The sequence below is a fragment of the Pan troglodytes genome, chromosome 10, assembly GCF_028858775.2.
Source record: "Pan troglodytes isolate AG18354 chromosome 10, NHGRI_mPanTro3-v2.0_pri, whole genome shotgun sequence".
Taxonomy (NCBI): Eukaryota; Metazoa; Chordata; class Mammalia; order Primates; family Hominidae; genus Pan; species Pan troglodytes.
In genome coordinates, this window is record NC_072408.2 from 40,502,043 (window position 1) to 40,522,779 (window position 20,737).

Here is a 20,737-nt window from a genome sequence, read left to right on the forward strand (position 1 = left end):
ATTTATATTTTATTACTTCTAGATGATTCTAAACAATGTTTTGTAACCTATCTTCATCCACCATAGTTATAAAATAAAGTGCTATATTTATAATTTTGCTATTGTATTATATATTTTTCATCCTGTTAATTATTTTTAGCCTTAAAATCTTCTTAATATTTCAAAATAAAAATCATTGCTTAGTGCATTGGTTTGGAAGAAACTACCATGAGAATTGCTTCTTCATTTTCCTGTGAGTTTACACATATAATTTTTCTTATTCTTCAAAATATATTCTGTGGCTTTTGTTCATCACAGAATTGAGTTTTTAGGAAATCGATTTTCATCATCTTTTAATATATGCTAATTATGTAGGATAACATATTAAAGAGGGCATGGATGTATAATTGTAGATGCATTTTTCTCATGAATGGCTGATGATCTCTGCCACCTACAATCTGTGACTTCAGAGGCTACCCTGCGAATTAGCATCCATGGGCAAGAGAGAAAAGAACATGAAAATTTCCTCAAATTGAACTTTGAAAACTTCGGATTTGATTCCAGTAAATTTTATGTGCTAGAAATCCCAGACAAATTTTCTTTCTAGACATATTATTAAATTCACTTGTTTCTTTACCTTCTTTTATTTTTGTAAATAAATGGGGGCCAATTTATGCCTATCTGAAACAAAATCCTAGCTAGAAAAGAAAAGATATACTCATAAAATGATTTATGCATAGAATTGAATCTCTTTAACTGAGAAGTCATACTTTTTTTTCTTAAAGTCTTTTTAGTCTTATTTATTCATTTTAATTCTTATTGTTTAGGGTTTGGAAACATTGGATCTTCTGAATTTACTATACTACAGTTTTCTGCATCCTGTTTAATCCCTTTAATTTCTGCTCTCACATGTGCCAGCTCTAGCTCAAGCTCATGCCTATTCTTCAGTATCTTTCCAAAAAGTAGCAAATAATAGCCCCTACACACTACTAGCTTTATCTGACTACTTCCCATGAGCTATTATCTCAGCAGACTCTTAGTCTGCCTTCCAAATTCAGGTAACTAACTACCTTACTACATGTTTTCCCACGACATTACAAGAATTTTCACGTTTCTAGTCTTTTGTCAGTTTCCTCACTGCTTGCAAATGACACATATGTTAAGTTTTTGTTATAATAGCTGACAAATTTAAGATATATCCCATGGATAATAGCTCAAACAGAGCTGAAATTTATTTCTTGCAGAAATGGTTTATGGAGATTTCAATTTGTTGGTGACCGAAGACGTCTCTTTATAGGTCTTCATAGAAGCAGGCTTTCTCAAGCTCACTTATCATTAACATGAAGCTTACAAAGTCATTTTAGCTTAGGTATCTAGCTGGTAGGTGGGGAAAAGTGAGAGGGTGTCACATGTTGGGTATTTTTATAGGCCAGTTTTAGAAACGGTGCATATTACTTCTACATCCACTCTATTATTTATAACTTAAAATAAATAGCCATATCTATTAGTGTGGGAAAAGATGGTGGAAAAAATGTGATCTACCGTGTTTCCAGGGTTAACAGCTAAATAGCAATTTCAGCTAGATTGTAAAAGTAAGCATCTTCAAGAGAGTTTGGTTTTAATGGAGATAAAGAATGGAATAGTCAGAGTTCACAGTAAACAAGTTTAAAGAGAAATTGTGAATATCAATAAGAATGGAGAATAAATTATATAGAGAAATAGTATCAAAAGCTCCAGATTTTGTGCTCATTCTTCCTTCCTTTTAGTTGGATTTATCAACTCATTTTTCCCTTTACATCTTTGAGAGAAATGCTATTTTTTTGATTGAGTCATTGAAAGCTTGCTTCACTTGCTTGTTTCTTAGTGTATAAATAAAGGGATTCAACATTGGTGAAACAGAAGTAATAAGGAGTGAAATCCCTTTATTAATAGCCACCTCATCCTTTGCTGAAGGCTTGACATAAATGAAGATGCAACTACCGTAAGTAATGGAAACAACAATCATGTGGGAAGAACAAGTGGAAAAGGCCTTTTTCCTTTGCTGGGAAGAGGGTATTCTCAGAATAGTTTTGATGATATAAATGTAAGAAAGAACTACACACATGAGGGTGATGATGAATGTCAACACGGCACACACTATCACCATCTGCTCTATCAACCATGTGTCTGAACAAGAGATCTTTAGAATAGGAGATGCATCACAGCAAAAATGATCAATAATATTTGAGTCACAGAATTCGAGGCCCAAACCCAAACTAACTGGTGGGAGAATGATGATCAGTGCTGCTATCCAACAGAAAAGGATGACGTTCTTGCAGTTTCTCCTGTTCATGATGGTCATGTAATGCAGTGGTTTACAGATGGCCACATAGCGGTCATAGGACATGGTAGCCAGGAGAAAAAACTCTGTTACAGCAAAGAGGTCTGTAAACAACAGTTGGCTGGCACAAGCATCATAGGTAATGGACTTGTCCCCAGAGGATATGCTATACAAGAATCTGGGAACACAAGCAGTTGTGAATGAAATTTCTAGGAAGGAGAAATTTTGGAGAAAAAGATACATAGGTGTTTTAAGGTGAGAATCAATCAGTGTGAGGGTGATGATGGTTAGGTTTCCAGATAAACTCAACATGTAAGAAAGAAATAGAAAGACAAAAAGCAGAATTTGTAGCTGAGTGTCATCTGTCAGTCCCAGCAAGATGAAGGTTGTTATTGCTGTTCGATTCTTCATCCTTGATGGTTGTCTCTTGCCCAATCTGCTGGAAACAGTAAGAAAGACTTTCTATGAGGAGTTCCAGAGTTCTAGCCAGCTTCTAACCTCAAGAAAAGTAAACTTGAGAGTGATTCCTATACAACTGACTAGTGGAGAAGCAAACATACAACACATGCTGATGTTTGATCACCTCCTCTTTGTGTCACACAAACTGACTATTCGTCTTTGAATCACATATTTTATACAGCTGCATCTAATGAATATACAATCTAGCTGTAATTGGTATAAGCTCAACATAGTATCTTATAAACGTCGTTGAAAAAAATCTCCTTTTAATCAGTTGCTTTTGAATCACAATTCTGCTTTCCCTAACTTCTTATCCCCAGACATGCTTTTGGTAGATAAATCCCCAGATAAGCTAACAATGGTCTTTGTCAAAGAATCCTAATATTAAAGTTCAGATGTGTATTAATTATTAAACTGACAGTGAATACTTACCATGTAGTTTCAGTCCAGCTCCTATGAAGTGTGTTTAAATCATTTTTACTGGATACATTTTCTTTAATATCCATTTAAATGTGTTAAAGTCAAGGTAGAAAATGATTTAAATGTGTTTTATATTTGTGTATTTATCTTTGGCTATATTTTCCTCCTAATGTTAGAATAAAACGTCAATGTTGTATATTTTTATGCTTCCTAGGATATCCTCATACTACAAAGAATTTCTCCCCTGTTTATAAAAGGAAGTCTGGAATTGTATCATTGGTTAATTAGTTTCCTTTTAGATTTATTTAACAGTGAAAACCTAGTGCCCTCTTTAACTAGCTGTTATAGTTCCAAATTCTCTAGATCTTGAGGATTCTCCTTCTTTGTTTCCACCAAAGGGTTATCCATAAGAGCAGATTTTTAGTATTACAATTCTTTTTTTAAAAAAATTATACCTTAAGTTCTGGGGTACATGTGCAGAACATGCAGTTTTGTTACATAGGTATACACGTACCATAGTGGTTTGCTGCACCCATCAGCCCGTCACCTATGTTAGGTATTTCTCCTAATGCTATCTCTCCCCTAGACCCCCACCCCCGACAGGCCACAGTGTATGATATTCCGCTCCCTGTGTCCAAGTGTTCTCATTGTTCAGCTCCCACTTATGAGTGAGAACATGAGGTGTTTGGTTTTCTGTTCTTGTGTTAGTTTGCTGAGAATGATGGTTTCCAGTTTCATCCATGTCCCTGCAAAGGACATGAACTCATCCTTTTTTTTATGGCTGCATAGTATTCCGTGGTGTATATGTGCCACATTTTCTTTATCCAGTCTATCATTGATGGACATTTGGGTTGGTTCCAAGTCTTTGTTATTGTGAATAGTGCTGCAATAAACATGAATTTCCCATGTTTCTTTTAAACGCATCTGGCAGTGGCATATTTCAACTTCCCGTATGAATTCTACAGTGATAGTTTTGATTCAGAGCTTATCACATGGAATGTTAGAAGTATGTTTATAGACCTGAAGAGCCACATCCCTGAATTTTTATGGTTTTGATCAGCCTTGTTTCAGTTTGAAATACATTCTGTCATCTTACTGTAAATGACAATAACATTTTGTAATATCATGTTTAAAAAACTAAGCTATTTCTTAAATGTACTTCCACTTTTCAGTTCCTTTTAAATTCCATCTACTTGATCATTGTCTCCACTTTTCTGTTTCCCACTTATACATCAACTCATCTGAATTTAGGACCATTTAAACTACTCTGGGCAAGGTCACCAATAGCCTCCATTTGCTTCATTAATTAAACACAATTTAGTGTTCATTTAACTCAAACTGTCTGCGGCATGTAAGACTGTGAACTGTAAACTTCATGAAAGATTTTACAGTTTAATTTCCAGTATCTCACATTTTCTTTCTTCTTTTTTTAAGACTTAAAAAGGCATAAGCACTCAGGCCTCAGTCTTTCTCATCTTTAATATAATAAAATTATATTAGATGATCTCTAAGTATCATCCCAGCTCTAATATTCTAAATCTATGATTTTTTTCCCCTGGATAGGAATACATTTTCATCTTGGATAAGGCACCATTTGGATGTTGGAAGGCTAAACTCTGCTTTTTGAAATGATTCCTTTTTATTTTTTTAACTTTTAAGTTCAGGGGTACGTGTGCAGGTTTGTTATATGTTTAAGCTTATGTCATGAGGGTTTGTTGTACAGATTATTTCATCACGCAGGTATTAAGCCTAATACCCATTAGTTATTTTTCCTGATCCTCTCCCTCCTCCAACCCTCCACCCTTCAATAAGGGCTCGGTGTGTGTTGTTCCCCTCTACGTGTTCATGTGTTCTGATAATTTAGCTCCCATTTGTAAGTGAGAACATGGAGTATTTTGTTTTCTGTTTCTGTGTTAGTTTGCTGAGGATAATGGCCTCAAGCTCCATCCATGTTCCTGCAAAGGACAAGATCTTGTTCTTTTTTATGGCTGCAGAGTATTGCATAGTATGTATGTATCACATTTTCTTTATCCAGTCTACCACCGATGGGCATTTAAGTTGATTCCATGTCTTTGGTATTGTGAATAGTGCTGCTCCTAAATTTTTTCTTAACACTATGCTCTTTTCTATTCTCCTTTGTGGCTTCTTTTTCTTTAACAATCTCTATAGTTGTTGGTGCACCTGAAATCTCTTTTCTAGGCCATCCTTTCTTTCACTCAGCTCTCTATCTGTAGGAAATTATTATGAGTGGTGACTAGTAATAGGCTGATGATTCTCACATTTATATCTGTAGGAAAAAATATATCTTATAGTTTCCTGACTTCAACATTAAACTTATTCTTGGTCATCTAGACCATACTTAGGAGGTCTGAATTAGGCTTTTCCTTTTCCTTTTTGAATGCCCTTGAACAATTTGCTTTATTTCTTTATCTTGTGTTTTTTCTCATGTACGAAATTCAGATAAAAATCATATGTGCATTTTTTGTTATACTAGTAAGTTTAGATAATAGAGATAAAATATCTATACTACTTACTATATTGAGCATTTTTATTTTCTCTTATTATCTTCTATTGAGAGTCTTCTAAATGTGCACATTTCAAGATTTTAAATGAGGCACTCATTATTACGTTTCTTTTCCGGTTAATGCTAAATCTCTCATAAGGACATTTTTGCTTCTTTTTTCCCCCGTTTTCAGTTTATCACCAGGTCCTGTCATTTCTGTATTCTTCATATTTTGTTAATTTGTTTCCTTCCCTTGCTTACTCACGACACTGGCTTTACTCTGGTGTTTTTAACTCATAGCTGAAATGCCATAAATGCATGTTAACATTTGCTTACATTTTTGCTTCTCTCATTCAATCTTTTAAAATCAATGGAATCAAAATTATTTTTCCAAAGCCCTGATAAGACTAATCTTCCCCTGTGTATTATGGAAAAAGTTTTGGATCTATTGATAACTAACAGTCTTTCCATACTCTGCATTTCCTTGAAATCCTTGGTTCACTTTTTATTTACTCATAAGTTAATTTGTTTTGGCTTTAGGGAAGAATTGTGGAGAGGAGAAGAAAGAGCACATTCATCGTTTGGAGTTTCAAATGAATCAAGTATTGTGATTAATAAAATATTTTCAGGTAATAATATCTTTATGCAGGAGAATAAATAATGACAAAGCTTCTCATCCTTACATAATTTATAAAATGTCTTTAGCAGAGGATAAAAGAGTTAGAGAATAGTTTAGAGAGTTTGGTGACTCTGAATGAGGTCTCTGACTGGCCCTCTGTCATCTTCCACTAATATGAGGCCAGAAGAGTAGAAGGAAGGAAACAGGAGATATATTTATGTAATTCCTTTTCCTTGTAGATGTCTAAGGGGAATAACAGGAGGAAATAATTAACTGCTTCTTGAATATAGGCTAAAAGGGCTTTAGAAAGTCATATACAGTTTTCTCATTTTCAAGATCATATAGCATTAGCAGAAGGACATTCTCATACCTAGCAGTGACATGAAAGTAAAGAAGAACTTTAGATATTTCACAAGTTTTCTTGTATTGTAGTTTGCCACAGGAATGATAAAAGTGTTTTAAACCTAACATAGAGAACAACAGTACTTGAAGAGTATTATAGGCCGGGGAAAAGGAGATCCCACAGCAGTAATGAACATGAGCAGGTGTCTGAGAACCAGAGAGTTGATGGATGTTCCTGTGAATGTCAGTCCTGATGAAAACTGACATTTCTGTATGTTTTAACACACTGGAACTATGTAACTATACCAGGATTAAGAGAAACTTGGGTTGAGGGCTGCAACGCAGATATACAGACATAATCCACTAGTATGAGGTGGTGAAGTTTGATAGGGAGGGATGAAATAGATGTTAAGTTTTAAAATAAGTTTCATTTATATTTTCAGAGCTCCTAATTGAAGATTTGGTTAATTGAAACATTAACTTTAATACTATAAATTATTTCCTTTTGCCCTCATCATAAAACTTAAGCTCCTTAGTTAGCATGTGAAGATCTTTCTAAATTTTCAGTGTTGATTCATACAATTTACCTTATTTATCTTCCTGTTGTCTAGTGCAGTTGCTCTGGCTGCTAGCAAGATAACATATTCAACCCAAATGCCCATCAACAATAGACTGGATAAAGAAATTGTGATACCTACACACAATGGAATACTATGCAGCTGTAAAAAAGAATAAGTTCATGTCCTTTGCAGGGACATGAATGAAGCTGGAAGCCATTATCATCAGCAAACTAATGCAGGAACAGAAAACCAAACACCGCATGTTCCCACTCATAAGTGGGAGCTGAACAATGAAAACACATGGACACAGGAAGGAGAACAACACACACTAGGGCCTGTCGGAGGGGGGTGAGGTTGGGGGAGGGAGAGCATTAGGAGAAACAGCTAATTCATGCTGGGCTTAATACCTAGGTGATGGGTTGATAGGTGCAGCAAACCACCATGGCACACATTTACCTATGTAGCAAAACTGCATCTCCTGTACATGTACCCCAGAACTAAAAATAAAAATTAAAAAGGAAAATAAAAACCAAAACAACAACAAAAAATATAGTCTATGGAGTCAGGTCGCTAGTTTCATGTTTCTGAGTTCAGTTTGCTTCACTTATCTACTAACTGTAACCACAAGAGCCCATTCTTCAAATTATCTGTGGAAGTTCCCATCTCTCTGATTGTGCTAACCTCCCCTATCCCTCTTTCAAGTTTGAGCTTAGGTATCAATTCCACCAGAAATTCATCTATAATTATTTTATTTAAATTTTTTACAATAACATTCATAATTCTTCAAGACAAGGTTAATTTTTCCTCTTACTACTCACATAATAGCTTCTAATTGTTCTTATTAAAGCACAATACTAGATTGTCAAATTATGTTGACAAATTTTATTTTGAACATTTCTGTGTTCCCAGAAACAAGCTTATTTCCAGAAGCATAGTAAGTGCTCTTGAAAAATTTGTGAAAATAAGAAAAGAATGAATGTCATATTTGTCTTGTATACCAAAAACAAAGTATCTTCTTTAAAAAGGTTTAGTAGGCCTTTAGAATGAACTTTAGTAATATTTTTTATATGCACCTAGTAGTAAAAATCCACTGATTTTTGAGGCTGCCTTTAATATTACACAGGTTTGACTCAAACTCTCTGTAATGCTTTCCTGTGGAATGATGTAAGAGGAAGTGTATTTCCTATGTTTTTCACACAGTCTCTGGAAACAGATTGTGGGTGCTCTCAACCCACTTTTCCCTTTTAACTTCAGTTTCCTCAGTAATATCTAGTTATGGAATTATTGTGAGAATTGATTTGAGGTAATCCATACCAAATGCCTGGCGGATAGTAAGTTAATCACTACCCCTACCTCTTTTTCTTCTTCATTTTCTTTTTCTTATTTTTCCTCTTCTTTTTGCTCCAAAACTTGTTTTATTTCTTATGCTAATGCATGACACCACTAATCAATGGTCACTGTGCCTACTCTGCTTTCTCTCATACATTCTTTATAAAGTTTGTGAATTTTGATGCCTCTAATAACCTGTTCTGCTAATGAAATGTTAAGGGCAGGGTGCAGGGAGTCTAAAATTTAGGACATGACACAATAGGTATTTCACATTTCTTTCTCAACTATAATTAGTTAGTTAACTAATTATATGGGCATCTTTTTCCTTTTGTAAATAAGGAGTCTATTTTGTAAATAAAGAGTTCTATTTTTTTTCCATTCCAAGGTAGAAAAGAATCTTCCATGAAAAGGTTAATTGGTTTGATATATTATGGTTTCACTTATTTCCAATAAACTATACCCCACAAGAAACTTAGAGGTGTCTTTTCCTTAGGTTGGTGAACTGAGGCATGCTGTTTTTATTAAGATGATAACAAACGACAGCATTAGATTACTATAGATAGGAAAATAGATAGGCTTTGTGGGTATATCTATAGGAAAGGATCGCTAGTCCAGGTTCAGGGGAGAAATAATTAGCTGTTAATTTGTACCCTTTTAGGTAGAGTCACATAGGACTGGAGCTTTCTGAACCAAATTGAGAAACTTCTTAAGCTCTCAGTGCTTACCTGTAGTGTTTTGCCTCAGAGCAATGTCCAAAATAGCAAAAGTCTTTCTAATAACTAATAGTTATTTTCTGTGACACCCAAATATTAAATGAATGTTTTGGTAAACCAATTTAATTTAGGTGTGTTTTCAATTTAGTGTACTTCAAGATAATATTTGCATTATGATTATCTGAGTGATCATTAATGAAAGCATTGCAGATAATTTGGCACTCTAATGAAAGATGTAATTATATCTTGGTTGAAGATGTATATGGATTGTTGAGAGTGACATTGTGGAGCAGTTCACTTCCGTTTGTTCTTCAAATTATCCTGTTTCTGGGAGCACTCATGAATTCATTCAACGCATATTTCTTGAGCACCTGTGATATGACTGGTACTACTGTAGATACTGAGGATAAACAGTGCACAGCAGCTCGCCCATCTCTCACTGGATGCTTATAACAAATATTTCCATTAATCCAATCTCTTCACATTTAATTTTTGTAGAACAAAATGACATCAGAAATGACTATTTTCTTTGCTAGAGATACTCATATTAATTTACTGTCATCTCTGATTTTTAAACAGATAAGTATGACATTTTACAGAGACCAAGGAAATTGAATGTTGGAAGAAGAAAGAAATTGAAGTTACCAAACAAAAACATACTTACTCTTATGGAAGGTAATCATGACTTTAGTTGATGGTGTAATCCTGGTAGGCCCACAGATACAATTGAAAATATAAGTGGAATCAAATGTGTGCACAAACGCCTCTCTCATGAAGACATACACATCCACAGACAATTTTTTTTTTGCAGTAGATGGTGCTCTCTGAGTTGACAACAGACTCTCCTTAAAGATACCATTCCACTTTAAGCCTGGGAAACAATTTCTTGTATCTCTAAGCTGAAATAAAGGGACATTTATTTTAAATGTCTGAGAAATGTGAGGCGATTTTCAGATTTAAAAGAGATGATTTCTGATATCTGTGGGCAAGTATAGATTTTTACTTGTGACTAAAGGTGACCACTTTATTATGTTAGTCTCTTAAGTCAGTCTCTTATCTTGATCTCTGAAGACAAAGAGTCCTTTGTGACCAAATTCAAACATAACTGACGAACCTAACATTCACTGAATTTTGGCAAAGTACCTAACAAAGGCAGCAGTGGGAACAGTGTCCTCGGAGACAGTAAGATGCATCGATTTGATTAGACACATTCCAAATGCAAAACAATAGTTGCCTGATGAGAAGACATTTTTGGCTATTCTTCAAACCATAGATAACAAAGTGTTAATAAAAGATAACAAAATCACTTTATGCCTATATTTTTAGTGAAAAAATATGTAAATATACTTGAAAGCAGTCAATTTCTAAGTGAAAAATGTTAAAAATATAAAATTGCATTATTACGTTTCTGCATTGTATTCTTTTTATGGAAAAAGTATATTGTAATCGTAATAAAATTATATATTAAAATTCCTCAATAATTATTTTATATAAACATCATCTATTTCCTTAGTATAAATCATCAAGTGTGGAATTTCTGAGGCAAAGTTCACTCACATTTTAGAATTTCAATGTATTACCACATTTTTCTTCCAATATATAATACCACATTATATTCGCATGATTATATAGGTCTCTAATGCATCATTTTTAAGCTGGTAGGATGTGAAGGAACTTCACCCTATTCCTTGCTTGAGTTCTGGGTCAACTAGAGAGAGAAAGTAGGCAAGTGAATGGGCCATTAAAATATCAGTTTTATTATGGAGATATTGAAAACATGATTTTGAACATCTAAATGAGAAATCCATAAATTAATAATATCTACTAGATTGGTGGTGCTGGAAATCCAAATCTATTCCACAACCTAGGGCAAAACCTTTTACTGAATGATTTTGAACAGTGTCACATCCAACTGCAGAAGGACAATATAAAAGGGGCAAGGAAATAGAAAACCTGTATTCTTGTTAAAAACTCACTTGGAACCAATCCAAATGCCTATCAGTGATAGATTGGACAAAGAAAATGTGGCACATATACACCATGGAATACTATGAAGCCATAAAAAAGAATGAATTCATGTCCTTTGCAGGGACATGGATGAAGCTGAAAACCATCATTCTCAACAAATTAACACAGAAACAGAAAATCAAACACCACATGTTCTCACTCATAAGTGGGAGTTGAACAATGGGAACACATAGACACAGCGAGGGGAACATCACACACTGGGGCCTGTTAAGGGGTGGGGGACAAGGGGAGGGAGAGCATTAGGACAAATACCTAATGCATGTGGGGCTTAAAACCTAGGTGATGGGTTGATAGGTGTAGCAAACCACCATGGCACATGTATACCTATGTAACAAACCTGCACGTTCTGCACATGTATCCCAGAACTTAAAGTAACAAAAACAACAACAACAACCACAACAAAAAACTCACTCGTCAGGTATGCTGCTTATCAACACCAGGGGAAAAAATACAAAGGAGGGAAGCCAGGAGAACTGCACAAATGAATTGAGAAAAACTTTCCAAATCTTAGAAATAAAGCAGGAGAATGACATCCTATTTTTACAATGCCATTATTTAACAAATTCGTCCAAAAATTCATTAATTATATAGGAAACTGCATACGCATTTTACTTTGCTATTTACTATTTGCTTAGAATCCAGACATCATAAAGTAACACACTAACTTGCAGATTTCTGTTCCGTGGAAAACATAAAAGATTACAGTTTTATGACACTATGTGACATTAACCAGCTTAATATCTATTAGAAAATTTGTTTCAGCAGCCTTTTGTTTTTATCTTATTTGTTTAATTCTTCTTTGAAACAGCCTTACTCTCTTACTGATTTCACTGTTAAAATAGTTGAAGAGAATATTTTATATGTGTTGATTTAATAGTTGTTTGAGTCATTTTTTTCCCTTTTTGTAAGTTATGCTTTAATAGATTAAACCCCCACATGGAAAAAATACCAAGAGTAGAGTTAAAAGTCTTTCCTCTTAATCTTCACCAGGATATTTTCTCTTGGCCAAAATGGCTTAATGTCATACCTGTGGTTAGAAAAAGCATGTGGCTACAGCCTTCAAGGAAGAAGATCATCTCTCTTTAAGACAGAACTTATTCCACCTTCCCTATTTTATTTTTCCTGTACCATTAATATTGAATATCTTTCTGGAAACTACAGTGGGCATTTTAGAATTTACTTCAAATCAGGGTACTAAATAAATGAACATGGCCACTCTAAATGCATAGCTGAAAATGTACCTTGTAATATTTTTCCCAGTATTGATTACTTAGGTATATTAACTAACAAGCAAGCGAAGAGTAAATGAAACTGTTGATACTCTAGTAATAAAATTATATAAATTAAGGATAATCATAAATTAAGATAATTAAAAATATTTCCTATATATAGATACAGAGTTCTTAGGAAGAAACCCTAGAAAATTAAATTGTGAAATATAATACTGTAGTCATTAAAAGTATAAAGAAGAGTACAAATTATTCCTCCTCAAATTTTATTCTGTTTATTCTTAAGTAGGGGGTACTTCATGTTTGAATAGAATTGAGATATTTTTATTTACAAAAGACTGCCTTCTAAATTGAATTAATTCCTTCAAGGGATTAAAGATGTGAGAGTCTAATGTGCCCACTTTTAAAGATTCCAGGTATCCAAATTATCCAAAAAAGATAATGAAACCAGTGAATTCGTCATCTGATTCTTTTTATTCTTTATTCTAGTATACAGAAAACTTGCAAAAAATATTCACAATCTTTGTAGCAGTTATCCCATGAAACAGAAGGTTTTCAGAAATATTTGTTGTGTTTAAAAAAAATTCTACGTATATTTAAACCCCAAAAGGTATTTTTTATTATTATCCTATATAGAAAATGTGTATTTAGATTTTCCAGCTTATATTCTTATTCCCTGTTCATCCTTACTCTTGGTATCTTCAAGGACACAAATGTCATTATTTTTCTTAGTTACAAAGAGAATCTTATAAATTTTTTTCTTTTAATTATGGTGTAATGGTGAAGAGTCCATTTGGTTTTTGTTTTTCTGAAAATTTCCATTTCACTTTTAATACTATATTGATGTATAAAATATCTACAATAGTGGTACAAATTGAAATTTTACTTTTTTTTCTTTTATTATTATTCTTTAAGTTTTAGGGTACATGTGCACATTGTGCAGTTTAGTTACATATGTATACATGTGCCATGCTGGTGCGCTGCACCCACTAACTCGTCATCTAGCATTCGGTATATCTCCCAATGCTATCCCTCCCCCCTCCCCCCACCCCACAACAGTCCCCAGAGTGTGATGTTTCCCTTCCTGTGTCCATGTGATCTCATTGTTCAATTCCCACCTATGAGTGAGAATAATGCAGTGTTTGGTTTTTTGTTCTTGCGATAGTTTACTGAGAATGATGATTTCCAGTTTCATCCATGTCCCTACAAAGGACATGAACTCATCATTTTTTATGGCTGCATAGTATTCCATGGTGTATATGTACCACATGTTCTTAATCCAGTCTATCATTGTTGGACATTTGGGTTGGTTCCAAGTCTTTGCTATTGTGAATAGTGCCACAATAAACATACGTGTGCATGTGTCTTTATAGCAGCATGATTTATAGTCCTTTGGGTATATAGCCAGTAATGGGATGGCTGGGTCAAATGGTATTTCTAGTTCTAGATCCCTGAGGAATTGCCACACTGACTTCCACAATGGTTGAACTAGTTTACAGTCCCACCAACAGTGTAAAAGTGTTCCTATTTCTCCACATCCTCTCCAGCACCTGTTGTTTCCTGACTTTTTAATGATTGCCATTCTAACTGGTGTGAGATGGTATCTCATTGTGGTTTTGATTTGCATTTCTCTGATGGCCAGTGATGATGAGCATTTTTTCATGTGTTTTTTGGCTGCATAAATGTCTTCTTTTGAGAAGTGTCTGTTCATGTCCTTTGCCCACTTTTTGATGGGGTTGTTTGTTTTTTTCTTTTTTTTTATTTTTTATTTTTTTTATTTTTATTTTTTTTATTTTTTATTATACTTTAAGTTTTAGGGTACATGTGCACATTGTGCAGGTTAGTTACATATGTATACATGTGCCATGCTGGTGCGCTGCACCCACCAACCCGTCATCTAGCATTAGGTATATCTCCCAATGCAATCCCTCCCCCCTCCCCCCTCCCCACCACAGTCCCCAGAGTATGATATTCCCCTTCCTGTGTCCATGTGATCTCATTGTTCAATTCCCACCTATGAGTGAGAATATGCGGTGTTTGGTTTTTTGTTCTTGCGATAGTTTACTGAGAATGATGGTTTCCAATTTCATCCATGTCCCTACAAAGGATATGAACTCATCATTTTTTATGGCTGCATAGTATTCCATGGTGTATATGTGCCACATTTTCTTAATCCAGTCTATCATTGTTGGACATTTGGGTTGGTTCCAAGTCTTTGCTATTGTGAATAATGCCGCAATAAACATACGTGTGCATGTGTCTTTATAGCAGCATGATTTATAGGCATTTGGGTATATACCCAGTAATGGGATGGCTGGGTCAAATGGTATTTCTAGTTCTAGATCCCTGAGGAATCGCCACACTGACTTCCACAATGGTTGAACTAGTTTACAGTCCCACCAACAGTGTAAAAGTGTTCCTATTTCTCCACATCCTCTCCAGCACCTGTTGTTTCCTGACTTTTTAATGTTTGCCATTTTAACTGGGGTGAGATGATATCTCATAGTGGTTTTGATTTGCATTTCTCTGATGGCCAGTGATGATGAGCATTTTTTCATGTGTTTTTTGGCTGCATAAATGTCTTCTTTTGAGAAGTGCCTGTTCATGTCCTTCGCCCACTTTTTGATGGGGTTGTTTGTTTTTTTCTTGTAAATTTGTTTGAGTTCACTGTAGATTCTGGATATTAGCCCTTTGTCAGATGAGTAGGTTGCGAAAATTTTCTCCCATGTTGTAGGTTGCCTATTGACTCTGATGGTAGTTTCTTTTGCTGTGCAGAAGCTCTTTAGTTTAATTAGATCCCATTTGTCAATTTTGTCTTTTGTTGCCATTGCTTTTGGTGTTTTGGACATGAAGTCCTTGCCCACGCCTATGTCCTGAATGGTAATGCCTAGGTTTTCTTCTAGGGTTTTTATGGTTTTAGGTCTAACGTTTAAATCTTTAATCCATCTTGAATTGATTTTTGTATAAGGTGTAAGGAAGGGATCCAGTTTCAGCTTTCTACATATGGCTAGCCAGTTTTCCCAGCACCATTTATTAAATAGGGAATCCTTTCCCCATTGCTTGTTTTTCTCAGGTTTGTCAAAGATCAGATAGTTGTAGGTAAGCAGCGTTATTTCTGAGGGCTCTGTTCTGTTCCATTGATCTATATCTCTGTTTTGGTACTAGTACCATGCTGTTTTGGTTACTGTAGCCTTGTAGTATAGTTTGAAGTCAGGTAGTGTGATGCCTCCAGCTTTGTTCTTTTGGCTTAGGATTGACTTGGCGATGCGGGCTCTCTTTTGGTTCCATATGAACTTTGAAGTAGTTTTTTCCAATTCTGTGAAGAAAGTCATTGGTAGCTTGATGGGGATGGCTTGAATCTGTAAATTACCTTGGGCAGTATGGCCATTTTCACGATATTGATTCTTCCTACCCATGAGCATGGAATGTTCTTCCATTTGTTTGTATCCTCTTTTATTTCCTTGAGCAGTGGTTTGTAGTTCTCCTTGAAGAGGTCCTTCACATCCCTTGTAAGTTGGATTCCTAGGTATTTTATTCTCTTTGAAGCAATTGTGAATGGGAGTTCACTCATGGTTTGGCTCTCTGTTTGTCTGTTATTGATGTATAAGAATGCTTGTGATTTTTGTATATTGATTTTGTATCCTGAGACTTTGCTGAAGTTGCTTATCAGCTTAAGGAGATTTTGGGCTGAGACGATGGGGTTTTCTAGATATACAATCATGTCGTCTGCAAACAGGGACAATTTGACTTCCTCTTTTCCTAATTGAATACCCTTTATTTCCTTCTCCTGCCTAATTGCCCTGGCCAGAACTTCCCACAGTATGTTGAATAGGAGTGGTGACAGAGGGCATCCCTGTTTTGTGCCTGTTTTCAAGGGGAATGCTTCCAGTTTTTGCCCATTCAGTATGATATTGGCTGTGGGTTTGTCATAGATAGCTCTTATTATTTTGAAATACGTCCCATCAATACCTAATTTATTGAGAGTTTTTAGCATGAAGTGTTGTTGAATTTTGTCAAAGGCCTTTTCTGCATCTATTGAGATAATCATGTGGTTTTTGTCTTTGGCTCTGTTTATATACTGGATTACATTTGTTGTTTTGCATATATTGAACCAGCCTTGCATCCCGGGGATGAAGCCCACTTGATCATGGTGGATAAGCTTTTTGATGTGCTGCTGGATTCGGTTTGCCAGTATTTTATTGAGGATTTTTGCATCAATGTTCATCAAGGATATTGGTCTAAAATTCTCTTTTTTGGTTGTGTCTCTGCCAGGCTTTGGTATCAGAATGATGCTGGCCTCATAAAATGAGTTAGGGAGGATTCCCTCTTTTTCTATTGATTGGAATAGTTTCAGAAGGAATGGTACCAGTTCCTCCTTGTACCTCTGGTAGAATTCGGCTGTGAATCCATCTGGTCCTGGACTCTTTTTGGTTGGTAAGCTATTGATTATTGCCACAATTTCAGAGCCTGTTATTGGTCTATTCAGAGATTCAACTTCTTCCTGGTTTTGTCTTGGGAGAGTGTATGTGTCGAGGAATTTATCCATTTCTTCTAGATTTTCTGGTTTATTTGCATAGAGGTGTTTGTAGTATTCGCTGATGGTAGTTTGTATTTCTGTGGGATCGATGGTGATATCCCCTTTATCATTTTTTATTGCATTTGTTTGATTCTTCTCTCTCTTAAGTTAATATTTCCCCCACTTTTTATATGATAGTCTTTGGAAAGAAGTCACTCTGAGAAACTTTCATTTAAGGAATGGAAGGTTATGTTCCACCTTCTTGGAGGTGTTGTGTCAACATAAACTACTCGGAATTCTTCTCCATGGGATTTTTTTTCTTCTTTTCCATGTATTTATTCAGTTATTTGTTTATATCACTGTGAAATATGGCTATTTATTTTTATACTGTGTGTTGTAAATGAATGCTACTTTATTTTGTTACTCAGTATATTCCAGCTTTGGCAAAAGACAGCTCTTTCAGTTGGATCCTGTGTTCCTTTGATATACAACCATCATTTTTTCATTGAGCACTTTCTCAGTTTCTGGCACAGTTATAGGTTCCAGTCTCATCCTGTTCATTTTTTTTGCCCCAGTTCTAGAATGATTTTAGAAGTCTTTCCAGAAAAATTTAGAAGCCATTTAGAACTTAGAAGTCATTTCTTTAGGGAGTCCTGGTTCCTTTTATTGGAAACTGGTAGAAGAAATCAAGATATAGGTGCTAAATGTGCTTGCTGCTACTGTGGTGTCATTGCCTCTAGGCCCTCTTAGCTAAAAGAGTCAGTAAATGCATACTTATGTATATACATATATCTATAAGCATTTCTCTATGTAATGATGCAATATCATATGTTTATATAATTATATATAAAGCTAAAACTAAGTTCATACTGATGTCTTCAACTTTAATCCTTTACTGCATGGATTATTCCAATCTTCTCCCCTTGGTTATCTATTACCTCTTATCCCACCATTCTAAGTTCTCCCATACTAGGTTCTCATTTTGGAAGTCTCAGTGTTTAATGATATTATTCTTCTTAGTTGATTTTTACATTTGGCACAATCACATTCAAAATCTTAGCTGAAACTGTGTTTGTGGATGTGTTTTTATGTGTATGTTATGTTAATTTGACTGACATTGAGAACAGAGAAGAACCATGTTTTAGGATTTAGGAATATATCTTAGAACCAAGGGCTATTTTCTATGTGAAAAACTGAACTAACCCTCCTGTAACAAGCCCAAGTCTGTGTTGATAGGATCAAGATAATCTGCCAATTTAACTGCCTGCCAGTGCAGAAGTCAACATTTTTAGAGAACAATTGCCATCATTCAGCATGTTTAAATATCATTTATTCTAGCAATTTTACCCTAAGTATATACTCAACAGAAATATGTTGACACAAACGTCAAAAGAATTGTACACAATTATTCATAGAAGTGTTATCCAAAGTAGATGCAAATTGGAAATCACATCAATGTCTATTAACATTCGAATTGATAAGTAAACTGTGACATATTTCTCCATTGGAAAGCTCTACAGGAACAAAAAGTCATATAGCTACACATTTACATATATATGTATATGTATTGTATATATATGCATATATGTATGTATAGATATATATACATATATACATATACGTATGTATGTATATACATATATGTATATACGTATATATACATATATACATACATATATGTGTGTGTATGTATATATATATAAGTTTCATAAACACGGGAAGCAAAAGACATCGGCTGAAAATATGATTTCAGTTATATTCATTGAAAAAGACAAAAGGAGGGTGGAGCCAAGATGGCTGAATAAGAACAGCTCTGGTCTACAGCTCCCAGCATGAGCGACGCAGAAGACGGGTGATTTCTGCATTTCCATCTGAGGAACACAGCTCCTCACCAGCAACGGAACAAAGCTGGACGGAGAATGACTTTGACGAGCTGAGAGAAGAAGGCTTCAGACGATCAAACTACTCCAAACTACAGGAGGAAATTCAAACCAATGGCAAAGATGTTAAAAACTGTGAAAAAAAATTAGACGAATGGATAACTAGAATAACCAATGCAGAGAAGTCCTTAAAGGAGCTGATGGAGCTGGAAGCCAAGGATTGAGAACTACGTGAAGAATGCAGAAGCCTCAGGAGCTGACGCGATCAACTGGAAGAAAGGGTATCAGTGATGGAAGATGAAATGAATGAAATGAAGCAAGAAGGGAAGTTCAGAGAAAAAAGAATAAAAAGAAATGAACAAAGCATCCAAGAAATATGGGACTATGTGAAAAGACCAACTCTACGTCTGATTGGTGTACCTGAAAGTGATGGGGAGAAGGGAACCAAGTTGGAAAACACTCTGCAGGATATTATCCAGGAGAATTTCCCCAATCTAGCAAGGCAGGCCAACATTCAGATTCAGGAAATACAGAGAACGCCACAAAGATACTCCTCGAGAAGGGAAGCCCATCAGACTAACAGCGGATCTCTCGGCAGAAACTCTACAAGCCAGAAGAGAGTGGGGGCCAATATTCAACATTCTTAAAGAAAATAATTTCCAACCCAGAATTACATATCCAGCCAAACTAAGCTTCATAAGTGAAGGAGAAATAAAATCCTTTACAGACAAGCAAATGCTGAGAGATTTTGTCACCACCAGGCCTGCCCTAAAACAGCTCCTGAAGGAAGCACTAAACATGGAAAGGAACAACTGGTACCAGCCACTGCAAAAACATGCCAAAATGTAAAGACCATCAAGGCTAGGAAGAAACTGCGTCAACTAATGAGCAAAATAACCAGCTAACATCATAATGACAGGACCAAATACACACATAACAAAATTAACTTTAAATGTAAATGGGCTAAATTCTCCAATTAAAAGACACAGACTGGCAAATTGGATAAAGACTGAAGACCCATCAGTGTGCTGTATTCAGGAAACCCATCTCACTTGCAGAGACACACAGAGGCTCAAAATAAAGGGATGGAGGAAGATCCACCAAGCAAATGGAAAACAAAAAAAGGCAGGGGTTGCAATCCTACTCTCTGATAAAGCAAACTTTAAATCAACAAAGATCAGAAGAGACAAAGAAGGCCATTACATAATGGTAAAGGGATCAATTCAACAAGAAGAGCTAACTATCCTAAATATATATGCACCCAATACAGGAACACCCAAATTCATAAAGCAAGTCCTGAGTGACCTACAAAGAGACTTAGACTCCCACACAATAATAATGGGAGACTTTAACACCCCACTGTCAAAATTAGAAAGATCAATGAGACAGAAAGTGAACAAGGATGCCCAGGAATTGAACTCACCTCTGCACCAAGCTGACCTAATAGACATCTACAGAACTCTCCACCCCAAATCAACAGAATATACATTTTTTTCAGCACCACACCCCACCTATTCCAAAATTGACCACATAGTTGGAAGTAAAGCACTCCTCAGCAAATGTAAAAGATCAGAAATTATAACAAACCGTGTCTCAGACCACAGTGCAATCAAACTAGAACTCAGGACCAAGAACTCACTCAAAACCGTTCAACTACATGGAAACTGAACAACCTGCTCCTGAGTGACTACTGGGTAAATAACGAAATGAAGGCAGAAATAACGACGTTCTTTGAAACCAATGAGAACAAAGACACAACATACCAGAATCTCTGGGACACATTCAAAGCAGTGTGTAGAGGGAAATTTATAGCACTAAATGCCCACAAGAGAAAGCAGAA

The 20,737-nt window shown here is 35.4% G+C and overlaps 1 protein-coding gene across 1 annotated transcript; it reads right to left on the bottom strand.

The window, feature by feature from the left end:
* Positions 1-1,771: 1,771 nt before the first annotated feature.
* LOC467023 (olfactory receptor 6C2) lies at positions 1,772-2,710 on the bottom strand. The gene has a single exon (XM_016946538.1). The coding sequence runs from the start codon at positions 2,708-2,710 to the stop codon at positions 1,772-1,774; it is 939 nt and encodes a 312-aa protein (XP_016802027.1).
* Positions 2,711-20,737: the final 18,027 nt, after the last annotated feature.